The 17,630-nt window shown below is 47.1% G+C and overlaps 1 protein-coding gene across 2 annotated transcripts in view; it reads left to right on the top strand.

Annotated features, from left to right (window-relative positions):
• The first annotated feature begins 267 nt into the window (after positions 1-267).
• LOC146005899 (histamine H2 receptor-like) overlaps positions 268-17,630 on the top strand; it is a 112,893-nt gene continuing 95,530 nt past the window's right edge. The window contains exon 1 of one of the 2 annotated variants that reach the window (XM_083145274.1): positions 268-620. In XM_083145274.1, coding sequence (XP_083001400.1) covers positions 586-620 — 35 coding nt within the window. In that variant the 5' untranslated portion in view covers positions 268-585. Of the gene's footprint in view, positions 631-17,630 lie in introns of both variants that reach the window. The other variant, XM_083145281.1, reaches the window with a different exon arrangement.

Below are 17,630 nucleotides of genomic sequence, written 5' to 3'. Positions count from 1 at the left end.
GACAGTTTCAGAAAGTGAGAGATTTTGGGAGAGTTTTCCCATTTTTTTAAAAGCAGCAATCAATTACACTGCAAAACCAGGTTGATTTTGCCATGTAATTGCTGCTTTTAAAAAAATAATAATAATCCATTTATTATTACCATTATCCTGTAATAGTATGTAATATGTGACACATGCCCTCTTGTGGCATTCAGTGGCATTGCTCCTCTTAGTTGTCATTTCCTAGTGGCTTTTATTTTCTATGATACCCAGTGCTTTGCTCTCACACTCTCTCCTGTGCTCCTGTAACAAACTGTCCTTCCCAGCTGCACAGCCTTTGGTGGTTTCCTAGTACTCTACTGTACTTCAACCTCTATCTGCAGCCCAGCATATCCATGCTTCCTGCTGCACACACCTTCATCATTCCCTCCTAAGTGTCCCTAATCCAAGGAATCACTGTGGTGATCACTGCTGCAGCTCCCTTTGCACGTTTTTATCAATGGACTGGAAGTCAGAGAATTGCAACTGGTTCAGCAAGTTCTCCGTGTGTACAGTTATAGCATCCTGACAGCCTGGGGACTCTTCTCCCTGCTCCTGACATCATGAATGGGTGACATGCAGGAGCCTAGTGAGGGCTACAGGTAAGTCATGGTCAGTGATCCTTCTATTCTGTCTACATACATACAATGTGTGTTTGCATTTGATAGTTTACAAGTATATGGATAGATGCAGCTTCTATAACTGCCTGGTTGGTGACTGTATTTCTGTCTCGGAACTGACAGAGGTATAACAATTTGCTGATACAAAGGGGGTTATCCAATTGCATACGATGGAACATTGGGAGCGAAAAACATTTTTCCCAATTTCCTCCCAATTTTTTTTCCTACAGGGTATCCAATTAGAATTCTCGTAAAAATAATTGGTTCAGTGAAACCTGCGTGTTTTCGCCGCCGCAGCGCCAAAAAGTTGCCCGAGGCAGGTGGAACAAAATCCCCAATAATTAACGTCTCGTGAGGCTTATCGGGGCTAATAGGATAAGCCCCCCGATCATTGGATACACCCCCAAAGTATCCCTGTAACGCTGAGTCCTTTGTAGTGGATAATGGTTACTTTGCTTGTGTTTAGTGTATGTGACAATGATATAACTTTACTGTGACAAAATGTAACAATCTAAGCAGAGCAACAACTGTGCAGTATAGTAGTGTGGTACAGTGTGTTGCTCCAGTATTGTCAGCATTGTGTGTAATGAAGATGAGGCAATAGTCAGGGGATCACAGGCAAGTCACCCCCGGGCAGATCAGTAACTTCTCTATCTGACACTATTACCTGCTGTGCACTATTACCTGCTCTGTGCTGTTACCTGCTCTGTACTGTTACCTGCTCTGTACTGTCACCTGCTCTGTACTCAGAGGCGTAACCAGAAGTTTGTGGGCCCCATAGCAAAATTTATAATGGGGCCCCCCCATGCCCATTACACGACACACCACAATGACCATAACACATTATATAACATACTGCAATGCCCACAGTCAGTCCCACAAATCAGTGGTTCTTGTACATTTCTATGAATCAGGTGCATATATCTATCCTGTTGTCATACAGACAGCTCCCAAGCACACATATGCCCCACACTATATATACTGTACACACACACACATCCCACACTAATATATATACTGCGCACACAGACACATGTGTGTCCCACAGTATGTACACACACTGCTCTAGTCCAACTGCATCCATCCACCTTCAGTAACAGCAAGGCAGTTACTGACTGTATGTCAGTTACTGACTGACATGGACTGTATATCCATGTCCATACAGTACAGCGGGGTCAGCCAGTCAGATACATACAGTTCCCCTCCCTTGGTGAGCGCTGCTGTCCACACGTCCTCTCTCCCAGCATACGGCTGCAGTTCCCCAGTGCCAGGCCGTCTCTGCCCCGCACAGCGCGGCGCAACACCTCCCTCCCGGCAGCAGTGTCCTGCTTACACCCAGCATGCAGCTGCCCTTCCCTGGTAAGTGTCAGGCCGTCTCTGCCCGGCACAGCGTGACACCCCCGCCCCCCGCGCGCACACGCGCGCTCCTTGCACTCCCAGCAGTGTCCCGCGCAGTGACATTTTTTTAAATAAAGTAATTAAATAACTATGTAAGCACAGTCACGGTGCAGGGGAGTGCTTGCTGTCCATGGGGCCCCCCCAGCCGCCGGGCCCCATAGCAGCTGCACCCCCTGCACCCTCGGTAGTTCCGCCACTGTCTGTACTGTTACCTGCTCTGTGCTGTTACCTGCTCTGTACTGTTACCTGCTCTGTACTGTTGCCTGCTCTGTACTATTGCCTGCTCTGTACTATTACCTGTACTGCACTGTTACCTGCTCTGTACTGTTACCTGCTCTGTACTGTTACCTGCTCTGTACTGTTACCTGCTCTGCACTTTTACCTGCTCTGCGCTGTTACCTGCTCTGCGCTGTTACCTGCTCTGTGCTGTTACCTGCTCTGTACTGTTGCCTGCTCTGTACTGTTGCCTGCTCTGCACTGTTACCTGCTCTGCACTGTTACCTGCTCTGCACTGTTACCTGCTCTGCACTGTTACCTGCTCTGCACTATTACCTGCTCTGTACTGTTACCTGCTCTGTACTGTTACCTGCTCTGTACTATTGCCTGCTCTGTACTATTTCCTGCTCTGTACTGTTGCCTGCTCTGTACTATTGCCTGCTCTGTACTGTTACCTGCTCTGCACTGTTACCTGCTCTGCACTGTTACCTGCTCTGTACTGTTACCTGCTCTGCACTGTTATCTGCTCTGCACTATTACCTGCTCTGCACTGTTACCTGCTCTGTACTGTTACCTGCTCTGTACTGTTACCTGCTCTGTGCTATTACCTGCTCTGTGCTATTACCTGCTCTGCACTGTTGCCTGCTCTGTACTGTTACCTGCTCTGTACTGTTACCTGCTCTGTACTGTTACCTGCTCTGCACTGTTACCTGCTCTGCACTGTTACCTGCTCTGCACTGTTGCCTGCTCTGTACTGTTGCCTGCTCTGTGCTGTTGCCTGCTATGTACTGTTACCTGCCTGCTCTGTACTGTTACCTGCTCTGTACTGTTGCCTGCTCTGTACTGTTGCCTGCTCTGCACTGTTGCCAGCTCTGTACTATTGTCTGCTCTGTACTATTACCTGCTCTGTACTGTTACCTGCCTGCTCTGTACTGTTATCGTAAAAAGGGGAAAGGGGAGTTGGGAAGTCTGCACTGGTTGGTGCTATAGCACCCACTGGGGCCCCAAACGAGACAATGTATACAGTTTGTATGTGATCTCTGTGGGGGTGCAGCCAAAGACAATAAATTTATGAGCAAAAAAGGAGAAAGAGAAAAGATTGTCTTCTTTTTTTGGCGCACAGGAGAAAAAGATAGAGGGCGAAATGTAATAGGGTGCGATTTTTTAGACTAAAAAAAAATCGCACCAAATCGCACCTTTAAAAATCGCGTTTTTTGCCGCGAATTCGCATATGTAATGAGATGCGAATTAGCGGCAAAAAAATGCGATTTGCCGCGATTTGCCGCGATTTTTAGTCATGAAAATGTGCGCATTTTCAGTCATGAAAATGTGCGCATTTTTATAAATGCGCTTTTGTGCAAAAAAAAAAAAGTAAAAAAAAAAACGGCGTGGGGTCCCCCCTCCTAAGCATAACCAGCCCCGGGCTCATTGAGCCGGACCTGGTTCCAAAAATACGGGGGAACAAAAAGCATAGGGGTCCCCCGTATTTCTGAAACCAGCCCCGGACTCTTGGACCGGTCCTGGTTCCAAAAATACGGGGGACAAAAAATCTGGGGGTCCCCCGTATTTTGAAACCAGCACCGGGCTCCAACAGCCCGCGGTGTCATGCCACAGCCGGGGGACACTTTTTATACAAGGTCCCCCGGCCAAAACATGAGCACCGTGGCTGGTCAGCCTTGGACGGGGTACCTGGAGGAGTGGGGACCCCCCCAATAAAGGGGTCCCCCCCCCCCAGGCTTCACCCGTCCAGGGCTGAAGCCCGGGGCTGTCACCGGCGTCCGTGGCCAGTGGACGCCGGCCTGATAGGGTTAAATCCATCATACATATCATTACATTGCTTTTTACCGGCAAACTACAAGTGCCAGCAGACCTCCCCCGCATGCTGGGACTTGGAGAACCACAAGTCCCAGCATGCAGGGCATTAATGGGCCCGCTGGGACTTGTAGTCCACCTGTAAAAAGAATGTTTATAAAAAACACACACACAGAGAAGTACAAGTTTATTACACACACACACCTCAATTTTACACCAGCATACTTACCATTCCTGGATCCAGCGCTGGTCTGGCTGCTTTACAGCCGGCTCCCCCCGCACTGACAGGCAGCGGGGAGAATCGTCTTTCTCCGTTGCCTGTCACCGGCTTTCTCCGTAGCTTCTGTAGCTCTGTCCCAGTGCTACAGAGGCTGAGAGCGTGATTGGCTGAGCTACAGTATGCGTCTCCATGGAGACGCATAGCTCAGCCAATCAGGACTGAGCTATGCGTCTCCATGGAGACGCATACTGTAGCTCAGCCAATCACGCTCTCAGCCTCTGTAGCACTGGGACAGAGCTACAGAAGCTACGGAGAAAGCCGGTGACAGGCAACGGAGAAAGACGATTCTCCCCGCTGCCTGTCAGTGCGGGGGGAGCCGGCTGTAAAGCAGCCAGACCAGCGCTGGATCCAGGAATGGTAAGTATGCTGGTGTAAAATTGAGGTGTGTGTGTGTAATAAACTTGTACTTCTCTGTGTGTGTGTTTTTTATAAACATTCTTTTTACAGGTGGACTACAAGTCCCAGCGGGCCCATTAATGCCCTGCATGCTGGGACTTGTGGTTCTCCAAGTCCCAGCATGCGGGGGAGGTCTGCTGGCACTTGTAGTTCGCCGGTAAAAAGCAATGTAATGATATGTATGATGGATTTAACCCTATCAGGCCGGCGTCCACTGGCCACGGACGCCGGTGACAGCCCCGGGCTTCAGCCCTGGACGGGTGAAGCCTGGGGGGGGGGACCCCTTTATTGGGGGGGTCCCCACTCCTCCAGGTACCCCGTCCAAGGCTGACCAGCCACGGTGCTCATGTTTTGGCCGGGGGACCTTGTATAAAAAGTGTCCCCCGGCTGTGGCATGACACCGCGGGCTGTTGGAGCCCGGTGCTGGTTTCAAAATACGGGGGACCCCCAGATTTTTTGTCCCCCGTATTTTTGGAACCAGGACCGGTCCAAGAGTCCGGGGCTGGTTTCAGAAATACGGGGGACCCCTATGCTTTTTGTTCCCCCGTATTTTTGGAACCAGGTCCGGCTCAATGAGCCCGGGGCTGGTTATGCTTAGGAGGGGGGACCCCACGCCGTTTTTTTTTTATAAAAACACTTTTACACATTTTTATTAACAGAACCATGCACAGATCTCAATGATCTGTGCATGGTTCTGTCAAATTCGCCTGTCAGAACCTGGTCTATTTTTTTTGCGATTTTTGGTAACATTGACCAAAAATCGCACATTTGCGAGTTGTATACTTTATAATGGGAAAACATCTGGATGCGAATTGAAATGTGACTAAAAATCGCACTTCTAAAAGTGCGATTTTGCGGTAAAAAGTGCGATTTTTTACCGCGATTTTCAACCTATGAAATGTGCGATTTTCGGAAAATGTGCGATTTCGGCCGTTTTTGACCAAAAATCGCACATGTCTAAAAAATCGCACCCTATTACATTTCGCCCAGAGTATTTTAATTGTTTGTTGTAATGTTAATAAAATTTAACTTTTAATTTTCTGTTTAAAAACTGCTTTTTTGTGAAGTATTAATGCAGTAAACAAAATTAATAAAATCGGTGTCAGTGTGTCTTTATTTTTTAATTTAATTCTTATTCAGAGACGTGTATTAAGCAAAAATCCTTTATTTTGTTGTTTTATCATGTGTATGATACAATATTTCCTTTTAGTGGATTATATTTGTATCCAGGTTCCTCTTCATTTATGCTTCCTCTATGAGTATATTTTTGTATTAAGCTCAGAGGGATAGAGGGATAAACAGATATAAGTGGACAGATTTTTATGTATTTTTAGCTGTCCTGTCTTATTCTGCACATGAAACAATGTATAAGGTTGATTTTCTTTAGCAACACGTATTGTTCTGATTTTTGTTTGTATTGTTTAATTTTTATATTGGGGTATGTGACCTTTTTTCTCTCCAGCATCTATATTACACCATCCATAAATTTATATGGCATGAAATACAACAACAGTGTATTCACGCCATATAAATTTATGGATGGTGTAATATAGATGCTGGAGAGAAAAAAGGTCACATACCCCAATATAAAAATTAAACAATACAAACAAAAATCAGAACAATACGTGTTGCTAAAGAAAATCAACCTTATACATTGTTTCATGTGCAGAATAAGACAGGACAGCTAAAAATACATAAAAATCTGTCCACTTATATCTGTTTATCCCTCTATCCCTCTGAGCTTAATACAAAAATATACTCATAGAGGAAGCATAAATGAAGAGGAACCTGGATACAAATATAATCCACTAAAAGGAAATATTGTATCACACACATGATAAAACAACAAAATAAAGGATTTTTGCTTAATACACGTCTCTGAATAAGAATTAAATTAAAAAATAAAGACACACTGACACCGATTTTATTAATTTTGTTTACTGCATTAATACTTCACAAAAAAGCAGTTTTTAAACAGAAAATTAAAAGTTAAATTTTATTAACATTACAACAAACAATTAAAATACTCTATCTTTTTCTCCTGTGCGCCAAAAAAAGAAGACAATCTTTTCTCTTTCTCCTTTTTTGCTCTGTACTGTTACCTGCTCTGTCCTGTTGCCTGCTCTGTGCTATTGCCTGCTCTGTGCTATTACATGCTCTGCGCTGTTGCCTGCTCTGGGCTGTTGCCTTGTCTGCGCTATTGACTGCTCTGTGCTATTGCCTGCTCTGTGCTATTGCCTGCTCTGTGCTGTTACCTGCTCTGTACTATTGCCTGCTCTGTACTATTGCCTGCTCTGTGCTCAGGGGCGTAACTATTTAGCGCCCCCCCCGCCGCACGTTTATTCGGCGCCCCCCCACACACCTAACCTGCCCCCCCTTCTTACCCGCGGTCTGCGTCTCGCCCGGCTCTCTGTCGGGACCTTCCTGACGTCACGGTCCCGGCCGGCTCCTGCTGCTACAATGAAAATGGACTCTTAGAAAATGGCTGCCCCCATACTGCAGACAGAAAACTGTCTGCAGTATGGGGGCAGCCATTTTCTAATTGTCAGTTTTTATTGCAGCAGGAGCTGGCCGGGACCGTGACGTCAGGAAGGTCCCGACAGAGAGCCGGGCGAGACGCAGACCGCGGGTAACTATAGCCCCGCAGCCCCCCCGCCGGCACCCCCAATTTCTCTGCGCCCCCCCCCCCCCCCCCGCCACCGCGGGGGCTGCAGAGCTATAGTTACGCCACTGTCTGTGCTATTGCCTGCTCTGTGCAGATACCTGCTCTGTACTGTTGCCTGCTCTGTGCTATTGCCTGCTCTGTGCTGTTGCCTGCTCTGTGCTGTTACCTGCTCTGTACTGTTAACTGATCTGTACTATTACCTGCTGTGTACTGTCACCTGCTCTGTGCTGTTACCTGCTCTGTGCTGTTGCCTGCTCTGCGCTGTTGCCTGCTCTGCACTGTTACCTGCTCTGTACTGTTACCTGCTCTGTACTGTTACCTGCTCTGTACTGTTGCCTGCTCTGTACTGTTACCTGCTCTGTGCTGTTACCTGCTCTGTACTGTTACCTGCTCTGTGCTGTTGCCTGCTCTGTGCTGTTACCTGCTCTGTACTGTCACCTGCTGTGTACTATTACCTGCTCTGTACTGTTACCTGCTCTGTACTGTTACCTGCTCTGTACTGTTACCTGCTCTGTACTATTACCTGCTGTGTACTGTCACCTGCTCTGTGCTGTCGCCTGCTCTGTGCTGTTGCCTGCTCTGTGCTGTTGCCTGCTCTGTGCTGTTACCTGCTCTGTACTGTTACCTGCTCTGTACTGTTACCTGCTCTGTACTATTACCTGCTCTGTACTGTTACCTGCTCTGTACTATTACCTGCTCTGTACTGTTACCTGCTCTGTACTGTTACCTGCTCTGTACTGTTACCTGCTCTGTACTGTTGCCTGCTCTGTGCTATTGCCTGCTCTGTGCTGTTACCTGCTCTGTACTATTACCTGCTCTGTACTGTTACCTGCTCTGTACTGTTACCTGCTTTGTGTGACTGCTTGCAGACTGGTTCAGTGATAGTTTCAGATGCTTCTCTGATAATTAACCCTTTGAGTGCCGAGTGAATTTGTCAAAATAGGTGTGAAAATTGCCAAGCAAACATTTCTATTCACCATAATGACCTGTAATGCTACCTTATATAGGAAATATAATCTATTTTTGCACCACATTTTTTATTTGAATTTATATAACAAATGTGAGAGACGCTGGCATTAGCAGATATTTTGAACATCTCTCTCAGAGATGTTGGCACTGAAAGGGCTAATACTGCTCTCTCTACACACGTTACCAGCAGTGTACTGTAAATGATGACTGTAGCAATAAGACCAGGTGATCAGTACAGCAAGTTGCTGCATTCAGCAAATACCTACATTTAGGAGGGGCAGCCAGGTTGGTGGTGGTGGATGGGGAGGGGGGGGGGGCAGGGCTAAGTGTGCACAGCTAGGTGGCGGGTGCCAGGAGTTTTTGCATTATTCCTCCATTGCAAACTGTTGCATCAAACCACCCAGACCCACCCTAACACCATAGCTCCCAACATGACCTCTCCAGGAGGGACACAATACTCTGCTCCTGGACTTTCCTCTTCATGTATGATTGCCATCACCTGTGGTGAAACACCTTTCTTATAAGTTAAGCTGTTCAATACAGGTGATGGCAATCATATATGAAGAGGAAAGTCCCAGAGCGGAGTAGTTTGTCCCTCCTGGCATGAGTCAAGTTGGAAGGTACAGATGGACCCATCCTCATCCAGCCCTTTAATAGGATTAAGTGAGCCAGAGCTGTCGGACTTAATCTTCTGCTAATCCCCTACTGTATTGTTCTATGCAGAGGCAGAACTTTGGGAGGCAATGGAGTCATCTGCCGCCGGGCTCCTGCTCCCAAGGGGGCACCTCTCCTCCCCTGCAAGTTTAAATCAGTTATTTAAAAGCAAAAGATATTGCTTATGTGGCTGAGTTCTGAAAGATATATGTGCTCTCTATCTATCGATATATCTATATTTCTTAACAAAATGATATATTTTACTTAAGGTTATATAGGCTTGTGTGTGTGTGTGAAGGGGGGGGGGCACCAATATATATCTTGCCTCTGGGCAACTGGAAAGAACTTATGCCACTGGTTCTATGTATTGTATTGCAGCTGAGAACAGTAGACCTTAGCTCACCATGGCTATCCAGAGAAGGCTAGCTGAAGAGGGCTCCAACTGTATATAACACTGAGCAAGTGGGCATTCGTGGCAGCAGCCCCCAGGCGAATTGCCTACTTTTCCGTCCTTCCAGACCTTCTGGGAGAGAGTTGGCAAATATAAGTAAATATCCTAGTGCTGGTGCCAGGGAAGATTAATGGGTGTTCATGATGAATTCTGGATAATGGGCAATTCCTGAGTTATTCCCCCTGTCAGCTGCAGCAACACCTCTTACCCTGGTGTGGACAGAAGAAGCCAGGTTTCTGAATTGCTATCAGTTGTCCATGCTTGGAACATCTCAGTGTTGGAGGGACTTCCAGACTGTGGAGATCCCACCAGAGATGCTGCTACCTGGGGACAGAAGGGGACATTGGGTAGAACAGTTTATTTTGAGTAATCTATTTACATGACTCCTAAACTACTAATAGACTTGGTTTATTTATTTGAAAGCGTATATTGTCCCTTGTATTTGAGGCTCAGTTATAGCCAGTGTCGGACTAGGGTATGCAGCGCCAATGTGGGGAATACGATGGCTGGGGCACAGGGAACAGTGCCTCTTTAATCAGTCCCTGCTAGTTACCAGCCTGCTAGTTACCAGCCATGCCCATACGGAGTAAGACTTCAATTGCTCATTCGGACGCCACCTAGTGGCCGCTGCTACGCAAAACACTTGGATTCCCCCCATAGAGGTGAGGAGCAGCATTATTATTTTATAGCATTATCCAATAGAGTAGCCATCAGATAAAGTTAAGATCTTTAGAGAAACTAGATTGCTAATAACACCTGTATTCAATAATAAGTTATAATAGGTCAGCAATCATACATCACTTTCAGCAGCAACCAGTTAAACAATCCACATAAAGGGGCTGATTCAGAGATGGATATTCAAAGCTCATGCAATCAGCATTGCGCAGCTGGTCAGTGGATGCAGGTGGGGTGAGGCCAAGAAGTCTGCAAGGCCAGGACGTCGCAGACCCTTGGCTTTCCCGTACCATAAAACAAGGGCGATACGCCCCATTTCTAGAATCATAGGCATCCCTCCACTTCCTCAACGCCACTTCCTGCCAATCAACAGAGGGCAACTACGGGTTGCAAATTCTCAATAATCATGAATCTGCGCGGTTCCCCTCCTTAGTGATCATATCAGATTCAGCTGCAGTTCTGTATGTTCATAATGCTAGCCTCCCACATGCTTGACTTTTACATAATGATAATGACTAATTCAAAGGGGAACATTGTTTGGCTTGCTCAGCTGACCTCTTCTCTCACAGGGCCTCCAGGACCATGTGACCTATACGTACGTCTTGACCCCTGGACTTGAATGTACCTTATACAGAGCTGTGCAATAAAGTTCTTTAGAAAATCAAATTAAACCAAATTTTGCGGGTCCAAACTAATTGAATTTCCAGTTAATTTCCAATTAAATCTGAATTTTGATTTTGGATTGCAAATATTACATGATTTAGCTGTTTTCCATTTTTAACAAGATTTGAATTTTAAATATGAACTTTGAACCAAAACACGACTATAAAAATAGAACCAAGGCTGAAACACATGGGGATGTGCACGACAGTGTGAGGGTTATACAGTACCATTGTGACAAGGAATCACATCCACTGGATAAGATGAAGTCTTGATCTTTATGTTGTAGCAGGTAAACAGCATACCAGGTAATCAGCATAAGCAAGCATGGTTACAGCATTGCAGCATACAGGTGTCACAGCATAGTACAAACTCCTCACAATGCTCCGGTGGAGCTGTAATGTAACAGTTAAAGAGAAAATTACAGAGATGCAGAAAATACCCAGATAGATAGAAAGCCAATACAAATGCCAATAATGTGTCAGTAGTGTGCCCTTTCCGACCAGCACTGGCTGCATTGTGACATCCGCGAGCAACTGCAGGTCACTGAAATGTCTCTTATTAACATGACTTTAATCCTCCGATTGTCACTTATGTCCTGTAAGCCGTGTCCCTTGTCCTCTGCTTTCTCGAGATATAAGTATTTTATACAAGGAAGCTTTGAAAATGAAAACGCAATGAGGTGTCCCGGCCTGTTCTCAGGTCTGTTTGTGCATGAAGGCTGCATTAGGCATTTGCCTGTGGGTGACGGCCACCGGAGCACCCCCCCAGCAGCAGCACGACTTCCCCTCCCCACGTAGCAGGTTGCGGGGAGGGGGTGAACAGTGGGGCACTGAGATGCCTTGCACCAGCCCTGCCCCTGGACCTAATCTATTATAACACCAGACCGGTACCACTGACTCCCCAAGCCATCCACAGAATGTCAGTTGCTATCAGTAATTCTAGTGACCATATTGTCAGGTTATTTGTGACGTTATCTTCATCTTCTTCTAATGCGTTATACGCAGAGGCAAATTTTCTACAGGGCCAGCAGATCCCAAGCTGCCCCATTAAGATATCTTGACCATACAAAACGTTCCCAGAGGAGCATTGGGCGACTACCGAACAACGTTATGACGTCACATGGACCCGCCCACTCCCCGAAAGTCCCTTTGATGTTCTTTGATAGGATAAAAAAATGTTTGGACACACAAAAGGGATGCGGTTAATTTCCCGGCGGTCGGGATCCCGGCGGTCGGAATCCCGACACTGGAATCCCGACCGCCGAAATCCCGAAACTTTCTCCCTCCGTGGGTGTCCACGACACCCATAGAGGGAGAATAAAATAGCGTGCCGAGCGTAGCGAGGCACCGGGCCCGCTGCGTGGCGAGCGCAGCGAGCCCGCAAGGGGGGGCGATCCATGTCCCCCCCTTGTCGGGATTTCGGCGGTCGGGATTCCAGTGTCGGGATTCCGACCGCCGGGATCCCGACCGCCGGGAAATCATATCGGATCCACACAAAATGGTTTCATCCACTGTATGCAGTTTAGTGTAAATATGACACATGTAGTAAGCCTACTTCCAAAACACCTAGAGCTTGATTCAGATTTGTACACAGTGCCGATGATCGCGCAGCTGAGCATTTATCAGTAATCTATGGATGCCGCCTGCAATCAGCAGCAAAAGTGTAGTGCTATGGTTTGTAGGATGTAGGAGGCTCGAAACCTGTATCTTGCCTAGGGCCGCGTTAGGTCTAAATCCGCATCTGGTTATACATGACACTAGGGATCTGGGATCTTTCTCACAAATAATAATGGATTAAAGGGAAAAAATGAAATTAAGCAAATGTCGCTTACATCAATTTTTCTGGAGAAACTGGATTATATGTATTATGGGGGTATGCAATCCCGGGTCACGACTGTCGGTCCGTCCTGACAGCCGTTGACCCTGGGCCGTTTTCATTTTACTCGACAGCAAATTGACAGGCGGGATTCAATGCCCCTCCTGCCGATTGGTGAAAAGAGGGCGTGGCTGCAAGAAACGGCTGTGAGCTCGACAATCCACAGCCGCTTTCGGCAAAACGGGCCGGACAGCTTTTAAAGTCAGGTCCTTTCTGTTGAGATGCCTATTCAATGCTGACGGGAAAGACAGCTTTCAATAGGCGCCCGCCGCTATTTCCTCCATCGGAATACCCCCCTTAGTCTCTAAATAGTATAAAATAAAGTCCATCATTGTGATGGTCCTGTACCAGTTTAGTCAACGTAAGCCAAAACAGCAATTGGATGGACATTTTTTGTACTTGCTTTACTAAAACCATAACTGCTCGGCTCCCTTTTGTCCTAGAATAGATCAATGTTTCATAGAGCTAAACCTTCCTTAACAAATGCTCTGTAGAATTGTGAAAACTGCATCAAAATCTGTCCAGTGGTCCTGGGATTAGCCTGAACAATCAGACAGACACCTTCTAGGGACTACGGGGCCAATTCTGTATCACACGTAGTGATCCAAATTTGGCTCCTGCCCCGTTGGTGGGGCTTTGCGTATTTCTGCACCCCAGCGGCGAATGGCCGCAGCGAGTTACTCACTCGCCGGTCCATTGGCAGCGGGGAGGGAGGGACGGGGGCAGTGGTGGCGCTGGGCATCGCGCTGGACGGTGGGGGTTGGGTATTTGGCAGGGCGGACTCTCTGGCACTCAGTAAGCTGCAATCAGAATCAGGCCCTATATTTTATACGATTTAGGAATTAAAAAAATACATATTAAAAATTCTTGGCCAGTGACATGGGGCAGTTGAGTAACGGTTACTTGTTTCCTAGCATGGCGCCGGTGATTTTAATTGTATCCATCCGGTCCTAAAAAATCTAAACTACTAAACAACTAAATTACATGCGATGCTATCGACGCGATTTTTACATTGGAACCAATGTTAAATGCCCCCATCACAACAATTTTCATTGTATACCCACCCTGATGGGTCAAATGCCCCCCCATTGTTAATGCCAACTCGAAGCGTGGCAAGCGCAGCGAGCCCGCGAGCGGCGGCGGTACGCGTCCTCCGACTTTTTCATACCCCCACTATCCACGTCGGCGTGGAGCTGATTTTATATAGTGTGGCGAGCGCAGCGAGCCACCGAGCCTGAAGCGTGACGAGCGCAGCGCCCCCCGCACAAAGGGGACGCGCATGCTTCACAGGTATTACGCGTCCGCTCGCCACGGAAAATGCGATGGAACCTATTTTCTAATTGGCGGAAAAAGGCTAAAAATAGCACAAAATTGCATCGGTCGGGTCCATCGCATACCTTAACTTAAGGTATGCGATGGGACCCGATGGGCACCGTGCTAGGAAACAAGTACTGAATAACGTACTACTGTCTCAGCGATGTTTTTGTTATATATGGGAAATAATAGTAAGTAACTAAGTTTTATTTATATAGCGCACTTTCTCCTAAAGGACTCAAGGCGCATGTATGTCAGATATAAAGGAACTGGAATTCTGGGACAAAGAGGGAGAAACGCGAAGGCCACTAAATCGGCACACTTGGCAGCTATACATTTGTCTCCTTGTAATGACCTCCTCTGTGTTTTGTCCCCACCTGGAAACGTACATGTGGGAAACCATTGAAGTATATGTGCAACACCACTGCCTTCTGAAATGTCAATAGATGCTTATTGTGAATATAATTCTATTGTGTGAAGGCTACAAATACACTTTACAAATAAGACTCCATACAAGCACGTTATCTACCATTAAGGCCTCCAACTCTCCAGTTTGCAGACTGGGCTGATAATATCGTCTATTGTTCATCCTTAAAACCGCATAATGCAAATACTTTTCTGTTAAGTATTCAATTGTGAAGACAATTTGTGTAGCTGTGAACTGAATGCCAAGTGGAAAACCAATTACATAGGAAATGACTATCTCATAACACTTTTATTAGTCTTATATGGTCAATACAATGCACAGGACTTGGACAACGGTCCCCATCACTTGCATGCATCCATCTTGCTAGAAGCAAATTGAATGAACCTATTTTACATCTATTCTATATGGGATACTATTTATATAAATGCCGCTGAAGCATCTTTTCCCCAGTATGAAATTGTAGCGTTTCCAGCTAATTCATTTACTGACTCTGATTCTTGTGCTAAACAAACAGCAATTATTCTAATCAAAACTGTTCAACACATTGTAGATAATGGTAACAACAGAAACCATCAGCCCTCTCAGCACACAGTAGAACCAGGCGATTGTTAATGAGTCATGTGACATTATCAGGGATATTTACTAAGATGGGAGTTCCACTTCAGATGGGATGTTCAACCCATGACGTCTGAGCGGGTGATCACTTGGCTGCGAACAGGTTCGAATCAGGCCCTTTGTGCAGCCCAGGGACTACAGCCACTACCAGGACTACCAACAGGGAGGTGCTATGGGTACAACTGTCCGGGGCCCGGCCGCTCTGATAGAGGGTAGGGCACGGGCAGCAGCCCGCTAGCACCTCCATTCACTGCAGCCGCCCTCCCCCACCACATAGCGGTGGGCCGCAGATCCTCCACAGCCTGCCGCACATAGACAGTCCCCAGGCCCGGCTGGATCCTCCCAGGGCAGCAGGAATCCTGGGTGTCCACACTGTAAGCCGCGCGTTGTGTGACGACATTGCACAGCTTACAGTGCGGGAGCCCAGCATGCCATATGCTGGAGGAGGACGAGCCTGAAAAACCGCTGCCACTGCCGCAGGTAACATTTTAATACACGGCAGGGGGGTGCTTGGTAGGGGAAGGGGGGGGGGGGGGATTTTGTCAGTCCATGGCCCCACAATTTCTGGTGGCAGCCCTGGCCACTACTGATGTTATCTGTCATCGCTGTGCCGCAATGTTTCATGGATGTATTCTATTCTTTTCAATTGCCATGTGTTTGTACTGTGATGGTTTATATTATACAATTTTGAAACACATCTCTTTTTTAGAATCAAGGCCCCAATTCAGACCTGCTCGCTAAGCTGCAAATATTTGATGCCTAGCGAGCAGGTAAACGCTGCCCCAATCAAAGAGTTTCACTTCTGTGCAGTGGATTTATATTAGAAAATAGAATATTAATAAAATATGTTTGTGCAAATTACATGTCAACCTAATTCATTTAGTTACCTCTCCGGAACCTCTCATCTACGCTACCAGATGCAAATGCCAGAAGGGCCGATGGCCTTGTGGGACGATTTTCTGCATTGCGCTGGGTGGCCGTGTCATTAGTATAATGACCTCATGACACGACCGCCGCACATCTGATCCGCCGGACCGCCCCCCTCCAGTCTGAGCAACGTGTGTGAGCCGCACCATCATGTTCCATCCAGGGCCGTCTTAATGCAAGCAAGCAGTGGGACGGGACGACAGCTACATAGACAGAGCTAACTCATCGCCGATCCGTGGAGGTGCAGCGATCTGTGATGCTGCACTTGGCTGTCCAGGCCACTGCCAGCCACCACAGATCGGAATGAGGGAGGTAAAGTCTGCGCTAGCAAACGCGGCACTGCTTCCCCAGTGGCAGCCTCTGGGCTGTGACGGCTGAGTCAGTGGCAGAACTCTGGGAGGCAATGAAGTCATCTGCCGTCGGGCTCCTGCTTCCAAGGGGGCACCTCTTCTCCCCTGTGAGTTTGAATCAGTTTATTGAAAGCCGTTGATATCGCTTCTGTGGCTGACTTCCCCTCCCAGCAGGACCATAGATGTCACACACTCTTCATTCTAAACATAATATTCATAACATACATACATACATACATGCATATATTTATATAAGATGGTGTGTGTGTTTTGGGGGGGGGGGGGGCACCAATATTAATCTTGCCTCCGGGAAACTGGGAAGAACTTATGCCACTGGGCTGAGTAATGACGCTGCAGTGAGCCAGCTGTGGCTGACCCTAACTAGTTTTTTATTGGTCATTTCAATCTGTTACTCTAACATGCAGTTCTGTACAGGGACTCTGGGAACATGGCTTATTTACTAAGATAATGCAAATATTGTTTGTACTGCTATCATTTACAAATAACCAGTATACAGCACACAATACAGGTACTGTATCCTATAGGACAGGGGCGGTCGCGACATCAACCATGGTAGACAGGACAACCTTGGAGCCTTATGTAGTGGGTCTGTAATACCCCTTTCACATCGCATATGCCGGGTCACAACCGGGGTTTGGACATGGGTCCATCCCAGGAGCGACCCAGCATTTGGGATGATTAGTCTGCACAACAACCCGGCAATAAGCTGGGTCACTGATGTCAGAAAGAGGGCAGAGCGGTGGTGCATCATTGGGGGCGGGAGAAGAGGCAGCACTTGGAGCTGACGCTGCCTCCTCCCTATGGTGTGAACGGGACCCGGGTCGGTCGACCCTGATTACGTGTTTACACTGCCTAGCAAAACGGGTCCGACCTGGGATTAACTCTTATTTTAACCTTGGTTTGAATGCCAGGTTGCTGGACCTGGGTTTTTTCGAATGGCCTTTTCATATAGAACAGAGACCCGGGTCGACCCGGCAACTACCAGGTTATCTGTGCTGTGTGAAAGGTGTATAAGTGGCAGTAAGGGAGAAAGTTAGACCTCCAATCAGAGGCATATTTTGCCCAAGACAACCTAGGCACCTGTCTAAGTTCCAGCAGGTCCCAGGGGGCTCCATGAAGATATCCTGGCTATCTAAAACCTTCCAAGAGAAGCATTGCGCGACTACCGTGTGATGTCATGACATCACATAAACCTGCCTACACCTGGACACACAAAATGGTTTTATCCCCTGTATGTGAGCAGTCAGTCTACTTTAAATGTGACACAGGTATTAAGCCTACTTC

This window comes from Crinia signifera, chromosome 1 (assembly GCF_055691185.1).
Source record: "Crinia signifera chromosome 1, ASM5569118v1, whole genome shotgun sequence".
NCBI lineage: Eukaryota > Metazoa > Chordata > Amphibia > Anura > Myobatrachidae > Crinia > Crinia signifera.
Note: the sequence above shows the minus strand (reverse complement) of the source record. Positions and strands in the feature narration are given on the sequence as shown.